Source organism: Paroedura picta, chromosome 9, assembly GCF_049243985.1.
Source record: "Paroedura picta isolate Pp20150507F chromosome 9, Ppicta_v3.0, whole genome shotgun sequence".
NCBI lineage: Eukaryota > Metazoa > Chordata > Lepidosauria > Squamata > Gekkonidae > Paroedura > Paroedura picta.
In genome coordinates, this window is record NC_135377.1 from 38,098,961 (window position 1) to 38,119,219 (window position 20,259).

Below are 20,259 nucleotides of genomic sequence, written 5' to 3' on the forward strand. Positions count from 1 at the left end.
AATGGCAAACCACTTCTACTCATCTCTTGCCGTGGCCAAAGATGCAAGCCCTAAGGCAAGACCCTAAAGATCCTTGGTTCAAGAAGACATCAAGCTGTTTTATACTGAATCGGAGTCTTGGTCTATCAAAGTCAGTATTGTCTACTCAGAGTGGCAGCAGCTCTCTAGGGTCTCAGGCAGAGTTCATCTAGTACCTGATCCATTCAACAGGAGATGCCTGGGATTGAACCTGGGGCTCCAGGCTGGCATGTACACAGCTATGCTTCCCAACTATATCCTGCACAATCACACCACTTTTGGGGGTTCTCAAAGCCTGAAGAATGTTTCAGGGGTTTCTCAACAGTAAACAATCTGAGAAGGCTTGTTTACACAGTGAAGGTCCTTGTGCAGGTACCCAGAAAGGTGTTGGTTGTGCTTCTGAAACCCTCCTCTTTCTACTTGCAACCACCTTTAAGAATTTAGGGAGACTTTAGAAGCAGCCTCAAATACATCATGAGGAGTTTGGGGGGAGTGCTCTTCCACATACAAGAAAAAAAATTGGGGGGGGGGACCATAGTCCTTTCTGGGATTTCCCCAATGCTTTCAATAATAGTGATAAACTATTTCTTTTTCTTTTCAGTGTCAATATAATTGCTTATAAGTATTTGATCTGGGTCGGCAGACACTTAACTTTACTCCTTGTTTAAATGCTCTTAAATTTTAACATTGGATTATGGCCACTCATTTTTCCCCTCCTTTGTTTTGTACTATACTGGGTGAATGGACATGCTCTTTGGAATGATTTCATTGTGAATTAATCTGTTTCTGCTTTTGCCAAGGGAAGAGATAAACTCTGATTAGTTTAAATTTAAGATGCTGAATTTTCTGCTGCGACTTTGAAACTCAGGTACTGTGCTTCTCCCTAGATTAACTCAGTTTTGAGCAATTTGTATACAGTCTTCCCACCTTCATTCACTCCAAGAGGAGAGATTGATTTTTATGCTGTGTTCCTTTTTCCGCCCATGAAGACATCAATACTAGGGAAATCCCACTATCACAAGCCAAAAACATACAATGCAAACAAACAAAAAAAGGAAGACAAGTGAAGATATATGAACATGGAAGGACAGTCTAATTTCACAAACAGCTGAGAGTCAGTCTCAATTGATGTCTCTGAGTCCTCAGGGAGACAAGTAGGGAGGAGGAAGTTTGTCAGAAAAAACGACCCCTTTTGAGCCGAAGAAGAATGATTAAGAGAGGGCTTCGTTGTCTGCCACCCACCTAAAGTCAATAGCACTCAATGGACAGGAAGAAAATGAACTATATAAACCGGGTGTATAACTATTAATTCCATGGGCTGCCTTTGAAGGAACTAAGAAATCTCGAGTGGAGAAGACTTCCTGCAGGAAGAAGAAACTCTTGCACGGTAACAAAAAAATCCTCTCATTACCACCATTTCATTCATTGAAAGAGAACATCGTCCCAGACATCTCTCCCTCTCCCTTATTAGACAGCTCTTTCAATGTTATGGCTGTGGGGGCATGTCCAGTGTTATTGCCTTTCTCATTTGATTGGTATTATACTGCCTGAAGACTCCTTCAGGGCAACAAAAAGACTAGATCTGTCCTCCTTGCATTGTGTCCACCAGATAGAACAAAGGCAAAATATAAATATTTGGAGGTAGAGAAATGTGTGCGTATTTTTAAACCAGATCTTTGGATAAAGGGCTTCTGAACCAGTGCTACATTAAAGTGGTTTTGTAAACAGCTGGATGAATGCTCTTTCCCATTTAAGTGTGCTTGTGCGATGTGCTCCGTGGGCTGGCGGGATTGGGTCGGGAGGCTCAGCTCACCCTGGTTGGTGTGCAAAGTGCTTTCCCCGAGAGGGCTCCTTCCAACCGACGCGGCTGTCCTCGGGACCCATGCAAAAGAATGGAGGAGGAGGAGAAGAAAAGGACGGCACTTTCCGGGGCGAGAGCGTTAACCCCACGGAGAGTGGGGAAGGCAGGTTTTGCTCTGGCTGCAATTCTGAGAATAAGCGGTGATTGTCTGGGTTAAAGAGTTAACTTGAAAAGCGATGATTAATAGTAGGTGGCAGATTGTGTAAAAGAGCACCCCGAAGACAAGTCGTAACCGACCGGACTCGAGTCATTATATGGGGGCGGGGGGGGGGGTTTCCAGGGATGCTCGAAGGCGCAAGAGCCCCTGTGGCCAGGCTCCCTCCTGGGCCAGGCGGAGCAGAGACCGGCGAGGCCAAAGGAACCCGCCCTCGGGAGAGCGCGAGGAAACGCTCCGCCCCGCGGACTGCTGGTGTCCGGCTCAGAGTTAGAGCGTGTCCAGCGTCGGCCGCTTTCGACGCGGAGGAGCGCCGGGGAAAGCCGGCTCGGCAAATCCCCCACAAAGCCCCTGGCTCGCAATATGCCTCGCCTGCTTAATACCCTTTCCCCCTAATCCGTGTCTATAAATGCGCCTGCAGGGGGGCTGAGAGGGAAGCGGCGGGCCGGTGGGCGGGGTGGCCATCCCCGGACCGCTCAAAGGGAGCACCTCCCTCCGCCCCAGAGACCAGCCGGACGGGCAACTGGAGTGAGCGCCCGCGACCCTTCGCACGAGGCGGCTCTAGTTTGCCTGACCCCGGGCGGCCACCCTAGCCACCGTCTGGCCGCGCCACGTGCCTTTGCCGCCGCGAGCTCAGCCAATCGCGTGGCGGGCGCCAAAACCGGCCTCGAGCTGTGCCCCCCTCTCCGGCTGGCCCCCAGCGTGCGGGGCAGGCGGCCGCCCCAGCATGAGGAGAGCGCCAGGCGCAGGCGGGAGCACGAGTAGGAGCTAACCCACCGGGCGCCGCCGACGTCTCTCTCTCTGTTTCTCTCTCCTCCCAGGAGGCGGCCGAGAGATGCCAGAGGCCAGGAGATGTCGCCCCGCGCTGCCGGCCCTCCTCGTTGCCCTGCTCTTCTCTGCCGTCCTGACCCCCGCGCCGGCGGTCGAGGGCAGCAGCAGCAGCGCTGCAAGGAGCCGGCCCCGGGACCTCCAGGCGCCGGCGGGGGACAGGAAGACGCTGCTCGAGCTCCTGCTCAAGGCTCTCGGGGACGGCGGCGGCGGCAGCCACCAGGCCCTTCCGCCCCCCCTAGGGGTCGACCGAGTCATCGCCCGGCGCTACAGGGGCAGCAGCGCCCTATACCCGGCGCCGGCTGTGGACCCCGAACCCCGTGGGCTGGCGTTCTCGTCTGCCTCTTCGTCCAGGGAGCGAGTGGCCGGGCAGCCCGCCAGGCTCTTCTCCGTTTCCCGGCACGTAGGTAAGAGGGCGAGATCTCTCTTCGTGGGAGGAGCAGGAGTGCCTCTGCCCATGGGCCAAGAGTCTGAAGACTCGAGCAGAACGGACATACTGGCGGGGAGGGCGGGAGGCTTCAGCCGCGGTGCCCCTTGAGATGACGGGGGCTTCTCTCCGGACCCTCATCCGCATCGCCCCTGCCCACCCGCGCTCGGCTCATCCCCGCCAGCAGTGGTTTGGTCTCGGGACTGCTGACGAACTTCGCTTTACTTTTATTCCACGACCGGCTGGCAGTATCAGGCTACTCTCCTAAGCGACTGACTTGGGAGCTAGTTCTGCTGGTTGCCTAGCGAAAACCCTTGACGTCTACTCAGACGGAAGCCACATTTTATTCACATACTTCCCCAAAACGTGGTCTTAGGTCGGATCACAGTCCCTAGCGGCTTCCTCTCAGCTAAGCTTCATTTCTCGCGCCCGCACGCTTGAGCTCTCCGCGAGGCAGAGAAGTTCTCAACCTGTTGCGCCGAAGTTTGGCTTGCAGCGCTCCTTCAGCTGTGCGCCCCGCGCCTCGTGGGGGTGATGAAACCGACAAGCCGCCTTCACTGGCAGCTCTGGGTAGCCTCGCTTTGTTGTGTCTAGAGGCGGAGGGCGGTTTTGACGAGGAGCAGAGCAGAACTCTCCCTGCCTGCTTCTTAAAGTCCTCTGATAAACAAGCTCCATTGACTTTCAGGTCCTCGAGTGCTTATGTGGCCTCTAAGTAAGCCTAAGAGCTTCAAATCACCAGCCCAGGCTGTGATTTCCCCCTCCCCCCCCCACACACAAGCAGGCATGTAGAAAGAGTCCTGAGAGAATCTTCAGTTGAAGTGGCAGACAGACATTCAAGAAACCCTCTTGCAAACAGAGATCAAAGGAATATTGGAGCTGCCCAGCTTGACGGGGTATCGCTCTGCCTTACATGAATTTGTGGGGGTGATTTCAGTTCTTGATTTATAAGGGAAGGGGAAGGAGTCATCTCACCCATTTTAGAGACTTGAAAATGTAGACATTACCTTCATTTGCTTCTGTAAAGCACATCTGTAAAGAAAAAAAAGCATCAGTCACTAGTCTAGAGAGGAACTGCTTGTCCCCAACCATGCTGGATACTCTTGTTATTTTTTAATCTTTTAATGAATGGGATAATCTTTTACAAACAGCTGTAGGAAATAACTGTTAAAGGACAAATGAATTTTAGAATTACAGGTCAGCATGTTAAGGGCGTGAGCTTTTGAGTGCAAGCACTTTTCGTCAGACTATGATCTTCTTACATGACAGGGAATATATAACAAAAGTTTTTTGTTATATATTCCCTGTCATGTAAGAAGATCATAGTGTGAGGAAGAGTGCTTGCACTTGAAAACTCATGCCCTGAATAAATCTTTGTTGGTCTTAAAGGTGCTACTGGACTCTGATTCTATTGTGCTACTTCAGACCAACACAGTTACCCATTTGTATCTAGCTCAATATGTTGGCTTTTAAACCGGGGGTAGTCAAACTGGAGCCCTCCACATGTCCATGGGCTACAGTTCCCATGAGCCCTGGCCAGTGAACGCTGGCAGGGGCTCATGGGAATTGTAGTCCATGGACATTTGGAGGGCCGCAGCTTGACTAACCCTGCTTTAAACAGTATGCATTGAGGTAATTGATATCTAGAGATGGCATTTGTTGACCTTTGCCCTCTGTTCTATGAACCTATAGAGGGGGCTTGAAAGGGGGGGAGTAGTATTGTTTGCCTTGTTACTTGAACTGGATTAATTAATGATGTACAGAGAAGTAGTGGGACTGAAGGGGAGTGAGTGGTGGGTCTCAGATAAAAGAAGCTCAAAGTTAGGTTCATGTTTAAATCATGTTTAAGTGGGAGGAAACAGTCTCTGCTTGATTCCTGTTGATTTCAGTGGTGCTTAGGGATGTCTTTCTTTGAGTACTACTCTACAACAGTGGTCCCCAACCCCCGGTCCTGAGACTGGTACAGGTCCATGGATCAGTTGGTACAGAGACGAGGCTCCTCCTCATCCTCCTCCTCAAGTGCTGCCACGGGGGCTGCCCTGCCACTCTGCCACCAGCTCACCTTTGGTGCTCTCCAGCGGCCGCCATGGCTGGGCTCCCCCTCAGCGTGGCACTGTGCAGATGCTGTTGGCAGCACCCCCCAGCAGGCGGCAGGAAGTCAGGGGCGCCGGCAGGAAAGCAAGTGAAGCAGGGGCTCAGGTGGTGGCAGCGACATCCCTCGGCAAAAGACTACCCACCCAGGCCTCAGTAAAATTGTCAAGCGTTGACCAGTCCCCTGTGTTAAAAAGGTTGGGGGCCACTGCTCTACAATAACACCTGTTTTTTTCACAGGAGCTGAATCTATGTGCAAGTCGGTTCAGTTTACATTGGGGGATCAGGTTTCTGTCAGGTGCATCATTATTAAGGCATATGGTCTACTACATTATGGACAGCACTTGCCCTGGTGTACTAGTTTTTGTGCTAGTTTATCCTGTGCCAAAGGGGAACATGTTGATTATACCTTCTGCTCTGGGTGGTGGCAGATGCAGCTACTAATTTCCAGAGAACAAGTCAAATAGTAGTTAGGAGTATTAATGTAGACATTTGTATTTCAAGGCTTCTTTTTTAAACCTACATAGACAAAATGTAATTTGAATTGTATCTGCTCTGCATGACTTTGATTCTTGCTCTCCCTTTTCTTACGTAACTTCTAAACAAAAGTTTTAGCCCATTCAGCTGAATTAACATGGCATTGAAGAGATTTGAGAACTGTGTGAATTATTACAATTGATAACAGTTGTGTTAAAATAGTTTACTTTTTTGTGCATAGTGGATTCTGGCTGGTATCCTGAGTTCTGAATTACAGTAATTAGGTGTGATGTAGAGTAATTCATTAGACCATTGAGCTTTTCAGAGTTCTTTGTCTATATGCAAAATTGAGTACATTGTGGCAATCTGTGTCCTTTCATGAGCAAACAAGATTTTAAAAATAGAAACATTGAGGAAATAGCTCATATGTATTCTTTGCTTGACTCTGCTGACAATGGAGTTCACTTTAGAATGTATTCATATTAGAACAATTGTCAGTCCATAGCTGTTTCTTATTGTGTATATATACTTTCCCTTTATTCCTTGTCAGCCTGCTAAAATGCATGGAATACCTTCTGTGCAATTTGTGCTTTAGATGTGCTAAACATCTATATAAGCCAAAGTTCTCTATGGCACAGTGTCCTGATTCCACCTTTCAAAAGTGACCAAATTCCACTCTAAACAACTCACTAATGGAAAGATAGCATGAATGTTTATATGAAGTTTGTTGTAGTTTTTAATATATATTAAACAACACATTATAAAACAACCGTCTACCTTCCATAAAGGATTTCTGGTTTCAAAAGGGCAAAAATACTTGTAATTTAAAATTTCAGAAAAGGTACAGATGTCCTCCAGATATGATCACAGCAGTAGTACTAAGAAAAGGGTGTTCAAACCTTTCCTCTCATGTTAATTCCCTGATTTAAATTGACCCTCCCAAGTGGCTTTTAGTATATGGCAGGACAAATTACGATCCCAGTGCTAGCAAATGACAGAAGCTAATGTTCTTGCTAATTTATGAATCTTTATAGCAGTGGTTCTCAACCTTGGGTCCCGAACCCAAGTGGGGTCGCCTGGCCCCTTCAGCGGGGTCACCAGGACAGGGTGGCGGTGGCGGCAGAGCCAGGGCCACCTCCACCCCACTCCAGATTGTTGTGCGCTTGTGTGTGTGCGATGCCCCCGCCACCACCACAGTTGGGGATGCAGCGTTACAGCGGTTGAGAACCGCAGCTTTACAAGCTCCTAATTTCATAGAATTGATTTATGGATTAAATATGGCCTTTAATTAATCTCATGATCTCATAATTCTTTTTTAAAAGTTTTTGTGGCATATAGGACTGCATTCATGTGTGGAGAGGAATCCTTTCCCCCCCATTCCCTTTGCTGTTCACCTGTATTCAAGTCAACCAGCTTTCCTCATCCTTCCAGTGTTTCCTGTTCCACTTGACATATTGACTGCCTTTTGTGTGACATATAGATAGCTTAAAATGTCAGCTTTTCCTAATACAATGTCTGCAATGTCTGGCTACTTTGTTAAAGGTTTTAGAATTCCTTTTGTGTGTGTGTGTTTTTCCCCCATGCCCTCACATTGGTAAAAATGCATACCCTAGCTGAGAGTGCCTCCCTGTGGATTTTTAGATTTGCATGGGCATTACTATCAATATATGACTAAAAGAGCCTTAACTGAAGCATTAGGAGATCATTAATGCTTGTGTGTCATCACAAAGTTTGTCTTGGAATTTCACTTTTGGCTACTTGCAGTGATGTGAGTTTTCTAGGAACTGGATATGTTTCTGATTAAAATCTAAATGAATAATTTAAATATTGAAATGATAGTAGCAAATGTTAGTAATATTGGTAATCACATCATGTATGAATCTGGACCATGTATATGCACTGGAGTTAGCCCATATTGTTCTACATAATACATTTCTGGTAAGGCCTAGAAAGAGGAACATGTCTCATGGCCACTCAGTGCTTAACACCCACTCAGGGTGGCTGTCCCGCCCCTGCCTCCTCCTCCAACTGGCTTGCCTGTCTGTCCAGTGGCCAGTTAATTGCCTTCCGTCCCCCACATCTGACCACCCCTTCTCCTTCCACTTCCCTCTGAGGCTTGGAGTCTGCAGATCTCTGCCTCTTGAGAGATGCCCCTGCCATTGGGTTCCATAACAGCTGCCTGCAGCCTTTCCACGTCACGGGGGGAGGGGGAGGTCATCTGCAGAGTTCTTCCACTCCACTCCCCCAATCTAGCGCCCCTTGTATTCCTGAATGCAACAGGCTTGGCCCCTAGTTTAGCCCATAAAATTTGTAGCACAACCACTATGACAATTATAAATAAACAGAATTTATTTACGTATGTGGGGTGGAAAATTTTCCATGGAAAAATACAGCATTGCAAAATTTTCTGCCCCACATCATTGGTAACTCTAGTCCTAAATCTGTTACGAACTGTGGCTGTGAAGGAATTAGAAGGAAAGATTATCTGACATATTATCCTCACTGCTGTTCAACTGCCCTGATATGCTGATATCCCTGTGTATGGGTTCAATGCAGATAAACCCCCTGCTGTGTGGCTAGGCTTTACTTTTCTTAATGCTGTAGTGCCTAGTACCCCTTACATATATGGGGCCTCTTTGAATGTCACTGTAAATCCACATTTAGGCCAGATATATAAGCAGTTTTGTCATCAGTATTGGGGAGCTACTATGTGATAGAAGTAATGGATTGATAAAGCAACCCCTGTAGAGAAATAGTAACAATATTGTGTATAACCAATTGCATAAACATAGAAAAGAGTACAATAATGTAACAATGAATTTGTAAACTACACAGTTCCTCACTGATCAGACCCAAAATGTGGCAGGACAAGATGTTTTGCATATCTTTTAATGTGCCCAAACAGCAAACTCCCATGGCTGTTCTGGCACTTGAAGTGGTGTGGAAGAAGACCAAGTGCATCTCATTTCACTTTGCTTTGGGCCCAGTCCCCTTCTGGCATTTTTAATTGCATGCTTTAGGCTTTAAAATGCTGGTGGCATCCCAGTGTTAGCATCCAAGTTCCCAGCCCCATTCTTACTTGGTGGGGCCCAACAGCATGCTCACCTGGCCCTGTGAAATAGCAGGAGTACCTGAGGTTAACAGTGACCCCACAGCAAGGGGGTGGGATATCAGAACAGCTAGTGGGCAGTCCAACAAAGAGTGAGCAGAGAAGGAAGTCAAGTAGAAGACTCCATCGAAAGCTGCCCAGCCATGGCTCCAGGAACTGGCTACTGAGCAAGCTGAAGAGGAACAGGTGAGCCAGTCGCCATTGGTGAAAGTGTCTTGGACACAGCTGTAGCTGGGACCTACAGCTGCAGGCTGGTACCAGGAGGTATAACCAGGCACTTGGAAGCAGCAAGTGGGATATGCCCATCCCACATTGAAAGGAACCAAGAAGAGGGAGATGGGATGGAAGCACATGGGTGGAGCCAGCTAGAGTCAGAGAGGGATAAAAACCTTCTGTGGCTCCCTTCCTTTTATCCCTTTCCAGATTCCCCAGCTTCTCTCCCTCTGTATCCCAGGAGAGGTTATTTTAACCCCACCTCTCTCTACGTTGCCTTCCTCCTTTCTGCAGTCTTGCCTCTGATTTCAAGTTGTTAGCCAAAGGAGCCACAGTTGTTCCCTGGCCTGCATGGCCCTGGCCTCCACTGGCACCCCTTCTGAACGTCCCTGCCTGCTGCCCCCCCCTCATGGAAACCTCCCCTGTAAGCCTTTGCATTGCCACATGACCCCAGGGGACATAGCCACTGAGATGGAGACTGTTGCCCAGCCCACCTGCAGCTGACTCCAGACTACCCTGATTGCACTTGACACCTGAGGCATGGCCGTGGAGCCAAATAGCACCACCCAAAATGATGTTTTTTAAAGTGCAGTTCTCAAATTACTGGCTGTTGCTGTTGCTGACTCCTCTGACTGGCAGCTGGATTTGCCAACCCAAAATAAGCTGAATTTCCCACCATATCCCTCTTCTACAATTTTAGGGCACAATTTAGGCAATATGATGACTGGGATGGTCCTCATTATACTTCATTCATTCATTCATTCATTCATTCATTCATTCATTCATTCATTCATTCATTCATTCATTCATTCATTCATTCATTCATTCATTCATTCATTGTTGAGACCAGCGTGCTAAGGAAGAGCTGGACACACACCCCTGGGTTACTCTAATGGTGGGTTAATGGTCAGATACCCCTTTTTTCCCCCCTGTGGGTGATAGTGGGTTAGTTATATGGAGTTTCCGTTGCTTCTGAACATCTTGTGCATTGACTATCTATTTCAGTGAGTAGATTTTTGGTGTTTAGGGATGGTTTTATTGGGGTTTTTAATGTATGTTGTAACCCGCCACGAGCCTTCTTGGGAGTGGTGGGCTTGAAATTAAATTAATAATAATAATAATAATAATAATAATAATAATAATAATAATAATAATATTCATTCATTCATATACCGCCGCTCATCCAGTGGTTTCACAGCAGTTCACACAAAATAAAACAATAAAATAAAACTCCATATAAGTAGGACCCAGGTCGCATATAGCCTTGAAGGTAAATACCAATACCTTGAACTTGATTCGGGAGCAAACTGGTAACCAGTGCAGATGATGAAGTACCAGCTGAATGTGGGCCCTCCATGGTGTTTTAGTAAGGATCCTTGCAGCTGCGTTTTGTACCAGTTGCAATTTACGGATCAGAGCCTGGGCAGGCCTGTGTACAGCGAGTTACAGAAATCTAATTTGGAAGTGACCGTTGCATGGATCACTGTGGCCAAGTGTTCAGAGGACAGGTAGATGGTTATCCAGCCTCTGTTTAAAAGTGTTTAAAAGATTAGCCTCTCTCAGGCTACTTTCCAGAAGCTACTGGGATATGTAAAAGGCTGTCTGCATTTGCATGTGTTATGATTCTCTTGCACTCAGTCAGTATCATACATCTAGCATGCTGAGATAGAAAGCTCAGTGTTGCAGTCAAGCTGTGGCTGTTAAAGAAATTCCTCTCTGTGGTTTCAGGAAAGAAACTAGAGACCGGTGGTGAGTGATAACAGAGAATTTTCTTCCAAACTGATACTGATTTAATTTCTTTGCACTCAAAACTAGACTTCAGGTCTCCTTTTCTATTTATGCATAATTACATTCTGCTACTGACAGATCTGGAGACAGATACCATTGGTCTTTTGTGTCAGTCAGGCATAATGTATTACTGCTGCTTGTTCCATAAAATCAGGGATCACATGCTAGATTAATAGGCAAGGATGGACTAAAATGTGTGTGCACATTATCAGATGTGATCAATTTCTTGGCATTTAAGAAAGCTTCCTCACAGGCATGTGACCACACCTACTTTTGACTCTTCTATAACAGTTCAGTGAATGCAGTATACTGGCCAAACTTTTAGATAACAAACTCTAAAAATTGTCTAGGGTGTGTCATGTCCTAAAAATATGCGGTTTCCAAGATTGCCCTAATTTATTTTGGACACTTATGTAAGCCTTCTAAAAAAGCTATTTTTTGCATAGTTATTCTGTATATTCTTCTAAGCTTTCTGGTGTTTTTTTCAAGATTTTCAGATGCTTCCTGTGCCATGATAATGCCATCCAGATAGCACTGGAATACCTTGCAAAACGCTCTATTGTGCTTTGCTGGATAGGTAGAGCTGATGCAGTACTAGTCTGTTGTACCAGTATAGACCTTTTGAAGTATTGATTATGCATTACAATTCTCTAGTTTCATCTGCAAGTAGACATATGACAAATCAAGCTTGCTGATTTGTTTCCCTTTTGTCAAGGTTGCATATATGCAATCAGTTTTTGGTAAAGGATACCTTTCTATCTTCAAAGCAGGGTTTTTGCTAAACCTTCAGTTTCCACAGAGTAACATTCTCTCACATTTTTAGGATGGAGAAAACAGGAATTGCCTATTCACTCCAAACCACTTTGGAAAGTATATCTTCTTTCTCCAAGCATCCACTATGGGAATAATTCTATAATGAACAGGTATTCTCAACTAGTGTTAGCATTGCTTTTATACTTTTTAGAGTTTCTGTGCTTTTTTGAATATTTCTGATGCCTTATTTATGGTATTTTCCAACTTTAATGATTATAGTAGTGTTTTTTGTAGGATCGCAGGACCTACAATATATATAAAACCTATATGGTTTTCCAGTCCAGGAACAGTTTCTGTCCCCAAGGACAGTAATAAATCATTGGAGTTCCTAAGTTCACAACCAAGACTTCTTCACATGCCTGACCTGGAAAGTGAAAACACACAAGTAACTAAGGATGAAAGGGAGATAGTTATTTCTAAGCATCATTTTAGTTTTGAAGTCCACAAAAGCATCTTTTTTTTAATGCTTGGAAGTCATGTTGTGGAACTTCAGGAAGATTAATGTACCAGGAAGCTAGGCTGCTATTTGGAACTTTCCTCTGTTTAAACGTCCTTCCCCAAGATGGACCCCCTTAACATCTCTCCTTTTTAAAAGTAGGGGGAGAGTTTGGAAGAATAAGAATGGGTTTAGGTCTAGTGTAGGGGCCCATAATTAAAAGTTATATTCTGGAAAATAGATTATAGTATGTACACACTTCTAATTTTAAGAATCTGTAGTTATTCCCCTGTAACTTCTACATTGTCGGGGCTATTAATTTAAATATGAAAATGCTTCAGTGGCCATTTAAGTTTCACAGAAGATATCACATGTTTTAGAACAGCAGCATACTATTCACATTCTTTAATGCTTGAACTTCAGCAGTGGTTGTTTTTCTTGAGTTCACATACTTCAGTAGTATATAGTTGAGGAGCTTTGAATTCTTGTTACTCTTACCAAAGGCTAATTCATTTTCTCTAGTTTTATAATAAACTGTGCCAGTTGTTGACCTGCAGGAATGACATCCTATCACTTCATTGGCAAACATCCCAGTTCTGTAAAAACCGAAGAGGCACATGTGAGACAAATAGATAATTTTTATCATCTGATGTGTTCAACTATAGTTGGCACTTAAAAGTGAAATAAATGCATCCCTCTTGTTGTTGTTGTTGTTGTTGTTGTTGTTTTACCATGGTATACCCACCAATTAGTTCAGGTTTAATTTCAGGCAGTAGGTTTGATGTACAGACTACTGGCTCTAAAAGGTGTAACTAAAGCAAATTTCATATAGTTACTTTCAGCAAATGAAGCCCAGACCATCAATGAAATCTGAAGATAGATGACAAAAATATTCCAGAAGGATAATCTTAGACTATAAACATTTATTTCAGCATGAGGTTTTGTGAGTCTTATCTCACAATACCTCATATTGGAATAAATGTTATTAATCTTCAAGAAGCCGCTGGACTTCTAGATTACAAAAATGTCATTCAAAGTCTGACATTTCTATCAAATAATCCATAAACAGAAATTCACAGGTGCCACCTGTAATTCATGCACCTAGGCTCCATTGTTACTAAGAGAAATTGTTCAAAAGAAACTGAATCAAATAGAAAACTGAGTAGTTAAACTAAATGCATCTACAGAGCAAGTCAGTCCAATGGCTGACATGGACCCGCTTAGTGGAAATCAGCTAAGAATATTTCTAGATCAAGAGATATGAGCTAACTATTCCAGGATAACATCTTTAATTGCCTATTGTGGAAGAAATCACAAATAAATTTGGCAAGAGAGAAATTATTACAGTCCTCGATGTCAGTAGTTAATCTAGTAAAATTCAACAGACTTCATGGGAGTATTGCACGTTATTTAGATAGATGAGGAAAATCTTCCTGTGCGGAAGAACATGGACAAAGTGAGCTCAGTATGTATGTAATAATTAATTCAGTATACAGGGAAACACATAATGGACAGAAGAGAATTACCAGAATAGATCTGTATAAGAAAACAGGTTACTGAATATTCTCTATCTATATCTGAGTGAGTCTATTTTTGGACTATGCCTGTAACCAAATTGCTGAAAGAAAATCAATATTAATCCCCTCTAGCTTATTATAACAAATTAGTAAGAATGAATAATCTCTGCCTTGAAGCATATGAATCTGGTTAAATAGAGGATGGCAGCAGACCAAAAGAATAGATAATCATCAGATGGAATCAGAGCTAAACTATTACAAGGTCAGACAAAGTCACTCTGTCTGGAGTGGAGACCAGCCGAGAGGGAGTGGGGGCGAAGGATAACACATATAATGTGTTGGGAAGAAACATGCCACAACTTTATTTGCTGGTTGCACAGGTCTTGATGCAATGTAGGCTGATGATAATGGGTGTGGTTGACAGCCCATTTGCTGTCAGCACCTTCCCCAGTTTGTATGCTGAGGTAACCAAGGGAAAAAAGGCTGATGTTAGGACTGGAAATGGTGGAAACCACTAATCTTGGCCGTCACCATTATCTGGGGTATGTGGCCTATATGCATAGCATATAACTGGCAGAAAGTTCTAGTATAGGCTTCTTTCTGATATGATTCTTATGTATCTAATTCTGTAAGTGGAGAAACTGTAATAGTGACATGCTAAGCAGAATTACGCTTTCAAAAGCTGTTAATACTTGTCACTTTCAGTTTATAAAAATACAACTACAAAGCAACTTATGAGAGAAGCGCTGATGAATATGTAAATATGAACTCCTATTTGGTGTACTTTCCTGGAGAGCAAAATTGGTTAGCAACATGGTCAGTTAGTAAAAATGTGAAACAGAAACATCTGTTCTCTCCATTAAGAAAATTTATGCATGTGAATGGAAACACTAGGGGCTCTATTGTAGTAAGGATCCAAGAAATGATTACTGATCATGCAAAAGGAGCAGAATACAACAATGCTTCAGGAAGCCAGTAAGAATTAAATGAAACAAATGGATTTAAAAAATCAGATTGATTTTTTAAAAGGAAATGTGAATAGAACTATACTTCAGCAAGGTGGTATTCCCTCCACTCATTTGTAATGTGCAGACTGGACATCATGTTATTTTTGAAAGGAAATGCTAATTTTTGCAAATGCTAATTTTTATTTGAGGGCTGCATTCACTGTTCATCTCAATAAGTCCTTATTGCCGCTTTAAACAATACATTTATGCTGCAATTCAATTCTTTGTTTTTATGCTCACTGGCTTAAATTTCTAAGAAAACATGCTTTTGTTTCTTCCATGTTAAAATAATGTTAGAAGTTTTTCTTTTGTGTTATACAAATGACTGTAAATGAAGATATGTTGTCACTGCACAAATGCCTAATGCAATTCTTTTGTGGGCCTCTTGCAAAACATGTTGCACTTGCAATGGTTGTGATGCTGAGCACAATGAAGTCAATAGGAATTTTTATTCCAAACGTAAAATGAGACTGAAACTAGTGACAATCTTCTTTACGAGTAAATTAATTATAGGACTTTGATGATTTGAATTGAATATCAACAAATTCAGAACTATGCTCACCTAAGATTCAAATCCAATTCACATTATGCTCCCCCTGGTTACAGGTGTCTATTATAGTGTGAATTTATAACATCTTCTGGCTATAGATAGGAGACAAATGTACTCTTGAAAGAAAATTGAAAAGGCCAATTCAAACCATGCTGGTCCCAAGTGGTAGCTAGTGAACAGTAACTGAAGAAAACAGGGCATTGAAGAAAGAGGGTCAGAAAAAAATTTGACAGGCTTAAGTTGAGGAGTGAAAAACACTTTCCTGGGAGTAAGTCTCATCTAATAGGCTTAATAATCCTACTTAGACCTGTCCAGGTTTATTCTCTTGGGTTTGTAGCTAATCTGAGTCGTCTCCTGAATCTTTACCACATGGGAGGCTCGGCATCTGACTGCTGCCTGAAATTTGAGCTGGGACAGGTTGTCCCACCTCTTCCTGCTCTCGCATAGGGGAGTATTTGGCCCATTGCACCTTCTCTACCCTGGATTTGTGCTCCCACATGGCAGCTGTGGCAGCGAGGTTCTGCCATGCTCTGGGGCAATGTGGGCCTTTTTTTTGTTTGTTTGTTTAAGAATGTAGTATTGTGTACTACCACGTGCAATACCACGTTCTTAAAATAAATGCCCCAGATGGCTCCACCATGCTGCACAGTGCGATGGGATTGTCTGGGGCATTTATTTGTTCCTCTCAGGATGCTGTACCAAGGCTGGGCCAGGACGGCCCAACTTGTCCCTTCTGGATGACTCTGGCCTGACAAAGGCCTCATTGACACCCAGGGCAAAAAAGGGAATGTGGTTTTATCCACATTCCCTTGCTGTGGGGCAGATGAAGGCCTGAGTAGGCTAGGCCTGGGATGGCCCTAGGATGGCACTGTTGTCATAGAAATTTGCCCTGCCCCCAGACAAACAGTGAGTCAGAGGAAATTCCTGGTGTGGAATATATTAACCATAAATGGTCATCTTCATGTCCAGTATGTTAGGGGAGCTAGGAAGTTTAAATTGGCCAAGACTTTGTAAGCTGTAGAGTTATGGACTTTTAGAAAATATCAAACACACACCAAAAAGAAAATGGCCGATTTTGATAGGTGGGAACAAGGGGAAGATGGAAGAATGCTCAGGCCCAGAAGTAATGCAAGCTATGTTTTTAGAAGAGATGTAGCAACATCATGATTAAGCAATTGTGGTCAGTAGTAGCTATTCAACCATTGCCAAATGGTTGCCATTGTGTAGATGCAAGATTGTTGGTAGTAGTATTCATTTGAATTGTGAGAAACTTTTGAGGCATAGTGAAAGAGATTTGCTATTATGAATTTACATTAATTTAAAAGTATATGACCAGTAAATGGTTAATGCATTAACCTGGTCTGAGAACTTTGTGTGACAGTGGATTCAAATAGAAATCTATAGTTGTGAGTGTCATTTAAGAGTGGCAGAGAAGAATGTGAAGAACTGTTTTGTATCCTGCTTTTACTACCTGAAGTAGTTTCAAAGCAGCTTACAATTGCCTCTTTCCACAACAGACACCCTGTGATATAGCTGAGGCTGAGAGAGCTCTGAGAGAACTGTGACTGTCCGAAGGTCATCTAGCTAGCTACAAGTAAAGGAGTGGAGAATCAAACCCACTTCCCCAGATCAGAAGCTGATACTCTTAACTACTTTATCCAGCTGGTTCTCTAGGAAGAATTAAGCCAAGTGAGAAGATCGAGGAAGATCCTGAATTAGGGAAATGAGATGAGTAGCCCTTCCCTGAGGGAAATAGCTTTCAGAAAAAGGTGCTGATCCCTGTCTAGTGGTTAAGAAGGAAAACTGGAACTTGTATGAATGTTTCTGCCTTCACATACTTTAAATAGAGAAGCTAATGCTTGCTTATTTAAGCATTGACTATCAGAGATTTCTCTCCACAGTCTTAAAAGACTTGTATAACAAAACAGCTACTTGATTTTGACAAACTATGGCCAATTCTACAACCAGCAGTGCCACTCCAGTCTGCCACTAGTGCGTTGCTACAGAACTGCATGCTCTGCAGTCGGATCTTCTCTGGCGCTGAAATGTGTCCCCCTGGGAAAAACAGTGGTGACAGGAAGGCTCCGCTGGGCAGAGGGGCGAGCGGGGTTTATACAATTTTGCTGAAATTTTTTTTAAAGCCCTGGTCTGGTCCACCCCACAGTGAAATACCATGAAGCTGGCCAGGGCATGTTTTGCAGGCCTCTGTAGTGTGGGGAGGATGGGTCTGCCACGGGGACAGGCCCTTTTGGCCCCGCGAGCTCCAAAAGAAAACGTGAAAGAATCTGCATTCCCTTAGCATGGGGATTCTGGGGCCCAATCTGCACCAGGCCCAGGAGATCAGAAGCCTGTTGGTGACATCATGTGGACATGGGGATTAGCCCCATGTCCATACTGATGTCGCCCTGTCCTTTTCCACCTGTGCGGAATCAGCCAGTGTATTGTTTATATAAAGTAACTGCATTCCTGATGCCTGTTCAACTTCTAAATCCTAAACCCAATACCTTCCCGACCTTCTCAGTTTAACATATCTCTATTTCTTTAAACAATTGGGTGGGACAGAAAGCAAAATACAGGAGAAATAAAAGGAACTGCCCAGCCAGAGAAACATTTTTTTAAAAGATAAGTGTCAGCTCCGGTGGTACAGGAGGCAGAATATTGATCATGTTGTAATCACCAGTTGTAAGTAAACAGAAGATTAACCATAATTTGGATTGTTTGCTGAATTTTTTTGTCAGAGTTCATTGGGCGGCTGCATATCTGCATCAAATACTGCCCACGTGCATGTGGGAATCTACTTGGGATTTGCATTTTCCCAATGGCTGTTTTAACACCGGAGATGTTTTTTTTTACCCTCTTTCCACTCTCTCCCTATCATTTTGTGGCTGCTACATCTATAAATCATGCCTAAAGGAAAAGCAAATAACACACCTAGTAGCTAAATAAATAAATAATAAACAAACAAATAAATAAATAAAAGCTATTGCACAGCTGCTAACCAACTCAGGAGGTCTTTATGATGTTTGCCCAAACAGCAAAGTGATCCCAGGATCAGATCACCATAGTCACTTCCCATCAAATAATGTAAGTTTACCTGACAAATTAATTTGCAACACAAATTACAATGTCTCTAGGCTGAAGGGAGATTTTATCCACTGTCCTCTCATTATTTTCAGACCCACTACCTAAGAATCAGCTGTCTTCAGGTCAGAAGGGACTGCTGAAGGGATTTTTGGAAACATCCACAACCATTAACGCCTTCCTTTGATAGATTCAATGATTCCACACTATGTTTTGTGTACCATTTCATTGTAGGAAGCAATGTACGTCATGGTGGGAGTTCTGTCAGGTTATTTCTTTCCAGATGGATATTGATACTAACTATGGAAAACAAAACAGCTAAAGTCACTTGAAATTCTAAGGGCAACATAGGAGTAATTTGAGCTGAGATTGTCTTGTGACTTCTGGTTGAAGGCTTCTCAAATATATAGCTATCACATTTTCTGGCTTTTTTCTGCAATCAAAAATACTAGGAATTGACTTCAAAGAAAATAAGATCTGAAAGTTATAGGGTAGAGTGAGATCTACACATTTGCCCTAGGGGCCACATGTAGCTCATTAGTCTTGTGTTGCCAGTCCAGATTTCTTGCATTTAAGAACTGCAGGGATGCTTGTGTCAGTGACAACTTCAGCTTTCTTTGTGGTTGGCAGTTCTCAAAGGTGGTGAAAACCAGAGAGGACATGCTAGATGATATTTTCCATAGGGAACAGTTGAGTTACTGGGATTGTTTATAAATGGAGTGTCATGAAATTTGGAGTACTTGAAATGCAGTGGTATGTGGTATATTATGAAGTTTCCAACAGTTATTTTGTTATTGCCTGGTGGTGCATCAGTAACTAATAATCCTTTTTTCCCTTGGAAACTACAATAAGGAGAAATAAGGAAAATATGTAGCCAAAGGAGAAATAATATACAACTGCATATAGGTTATGTAAGGAGGAGACTGTACCCTCCCTTGTATCATACTAGTCTCACTTTTCTTCCATTAGGGAGCACAAGGCAGCATGCATGATAATTCCCAGGAAGTCTCTCTCAAGGTACTAACTAGACCTACTTATCTTCAGCAAGGGTATTGGAGCAAGTACCCTCCAAACCCTACCATGAGACTCCAGGATTCCATCTATTACGAAGATCTAGTCTGGATCCTGTGGGTTTTCAGGGCAAGTGTGTGCAAGAAACAGACTTTTGCGAAAATATACATACAATTTATTAGAACAAATTGTAGAATATCAGTTCAGATGGGCAACATAAGATTTTAACAGCAAGCAGTTCCATAAAATAAGAAATGCTGGCTTAACTATGCAACGCAATTAGATGGCGCATTCTTACATTCATGAAGTCTCAGACCTTGGCATAAGCATTCTCTTGATGGTATTGTCCATTTGCAAACAGGCAAAACATAGTTGAGGTCTTGTTCCAACAAAATCTGAGCTAACTTGCTTGACTCCAGATTCCAAGGTTAGTAATATAGGTTTTGGCCCACCTGGGTCAGGCACTGATAATGAACTAATCAGCACATTCTGGATAGAATCCTCTATTACCTCACCACTCTTGACATTCCCCCTCTCCACAAGTTCTCATACAGAGCAATTAGCCCATTTCACACTTTGTCCTTGAAAATGGTAAGAAATAAGAGATTATAAGTAACCTGTAGTCTACACAGAGCCCAATCAATAACACCTGAAAGATGGAACGAGATACTTGCTATATACATAACCCTTGAGTGGAAGAATCAGGGGTGATTTATCTTACATCCTGCTTGAGCTGGAGTTATACAATATGAATAAGAGCACTGTGTACCATGTTTTATGGCCTCTTTGTCATCTTACATGACATGATTCTTCATATTGGTCAAAAGCCTTTTAAAACTGGCTTAACAGCAATATAATGTTTCAGATGTTAACTGACCAAC

General features: G+C 43.4%; 1 protein-coding gene across 1 annotated transcript in view; it reads left to right on the forward strand.

The window, feature by feature from the left end:
* Positions 1-2,291: 2,291 nt before the first annotated feature.
* Positions 2,292-20,259, forward strand: part of ALKAL1 (ALK and LTK ligand 1) — a 35,167-nt gene continuing 17,199 nt past the window's right edge. Inside the window, exon 1 of the mRNA XM_077351203.1 lies at positions 2,292-3,268. Within this exon, the coding sequence (XP_077207318.1) occupies positions 2,869-3,268 (400 nt within the window). The 5' untranslated portion in view covers positions 2,292-2,868. The remainder of the gene's footprint in view (positions 3,269-20,259) is intronic.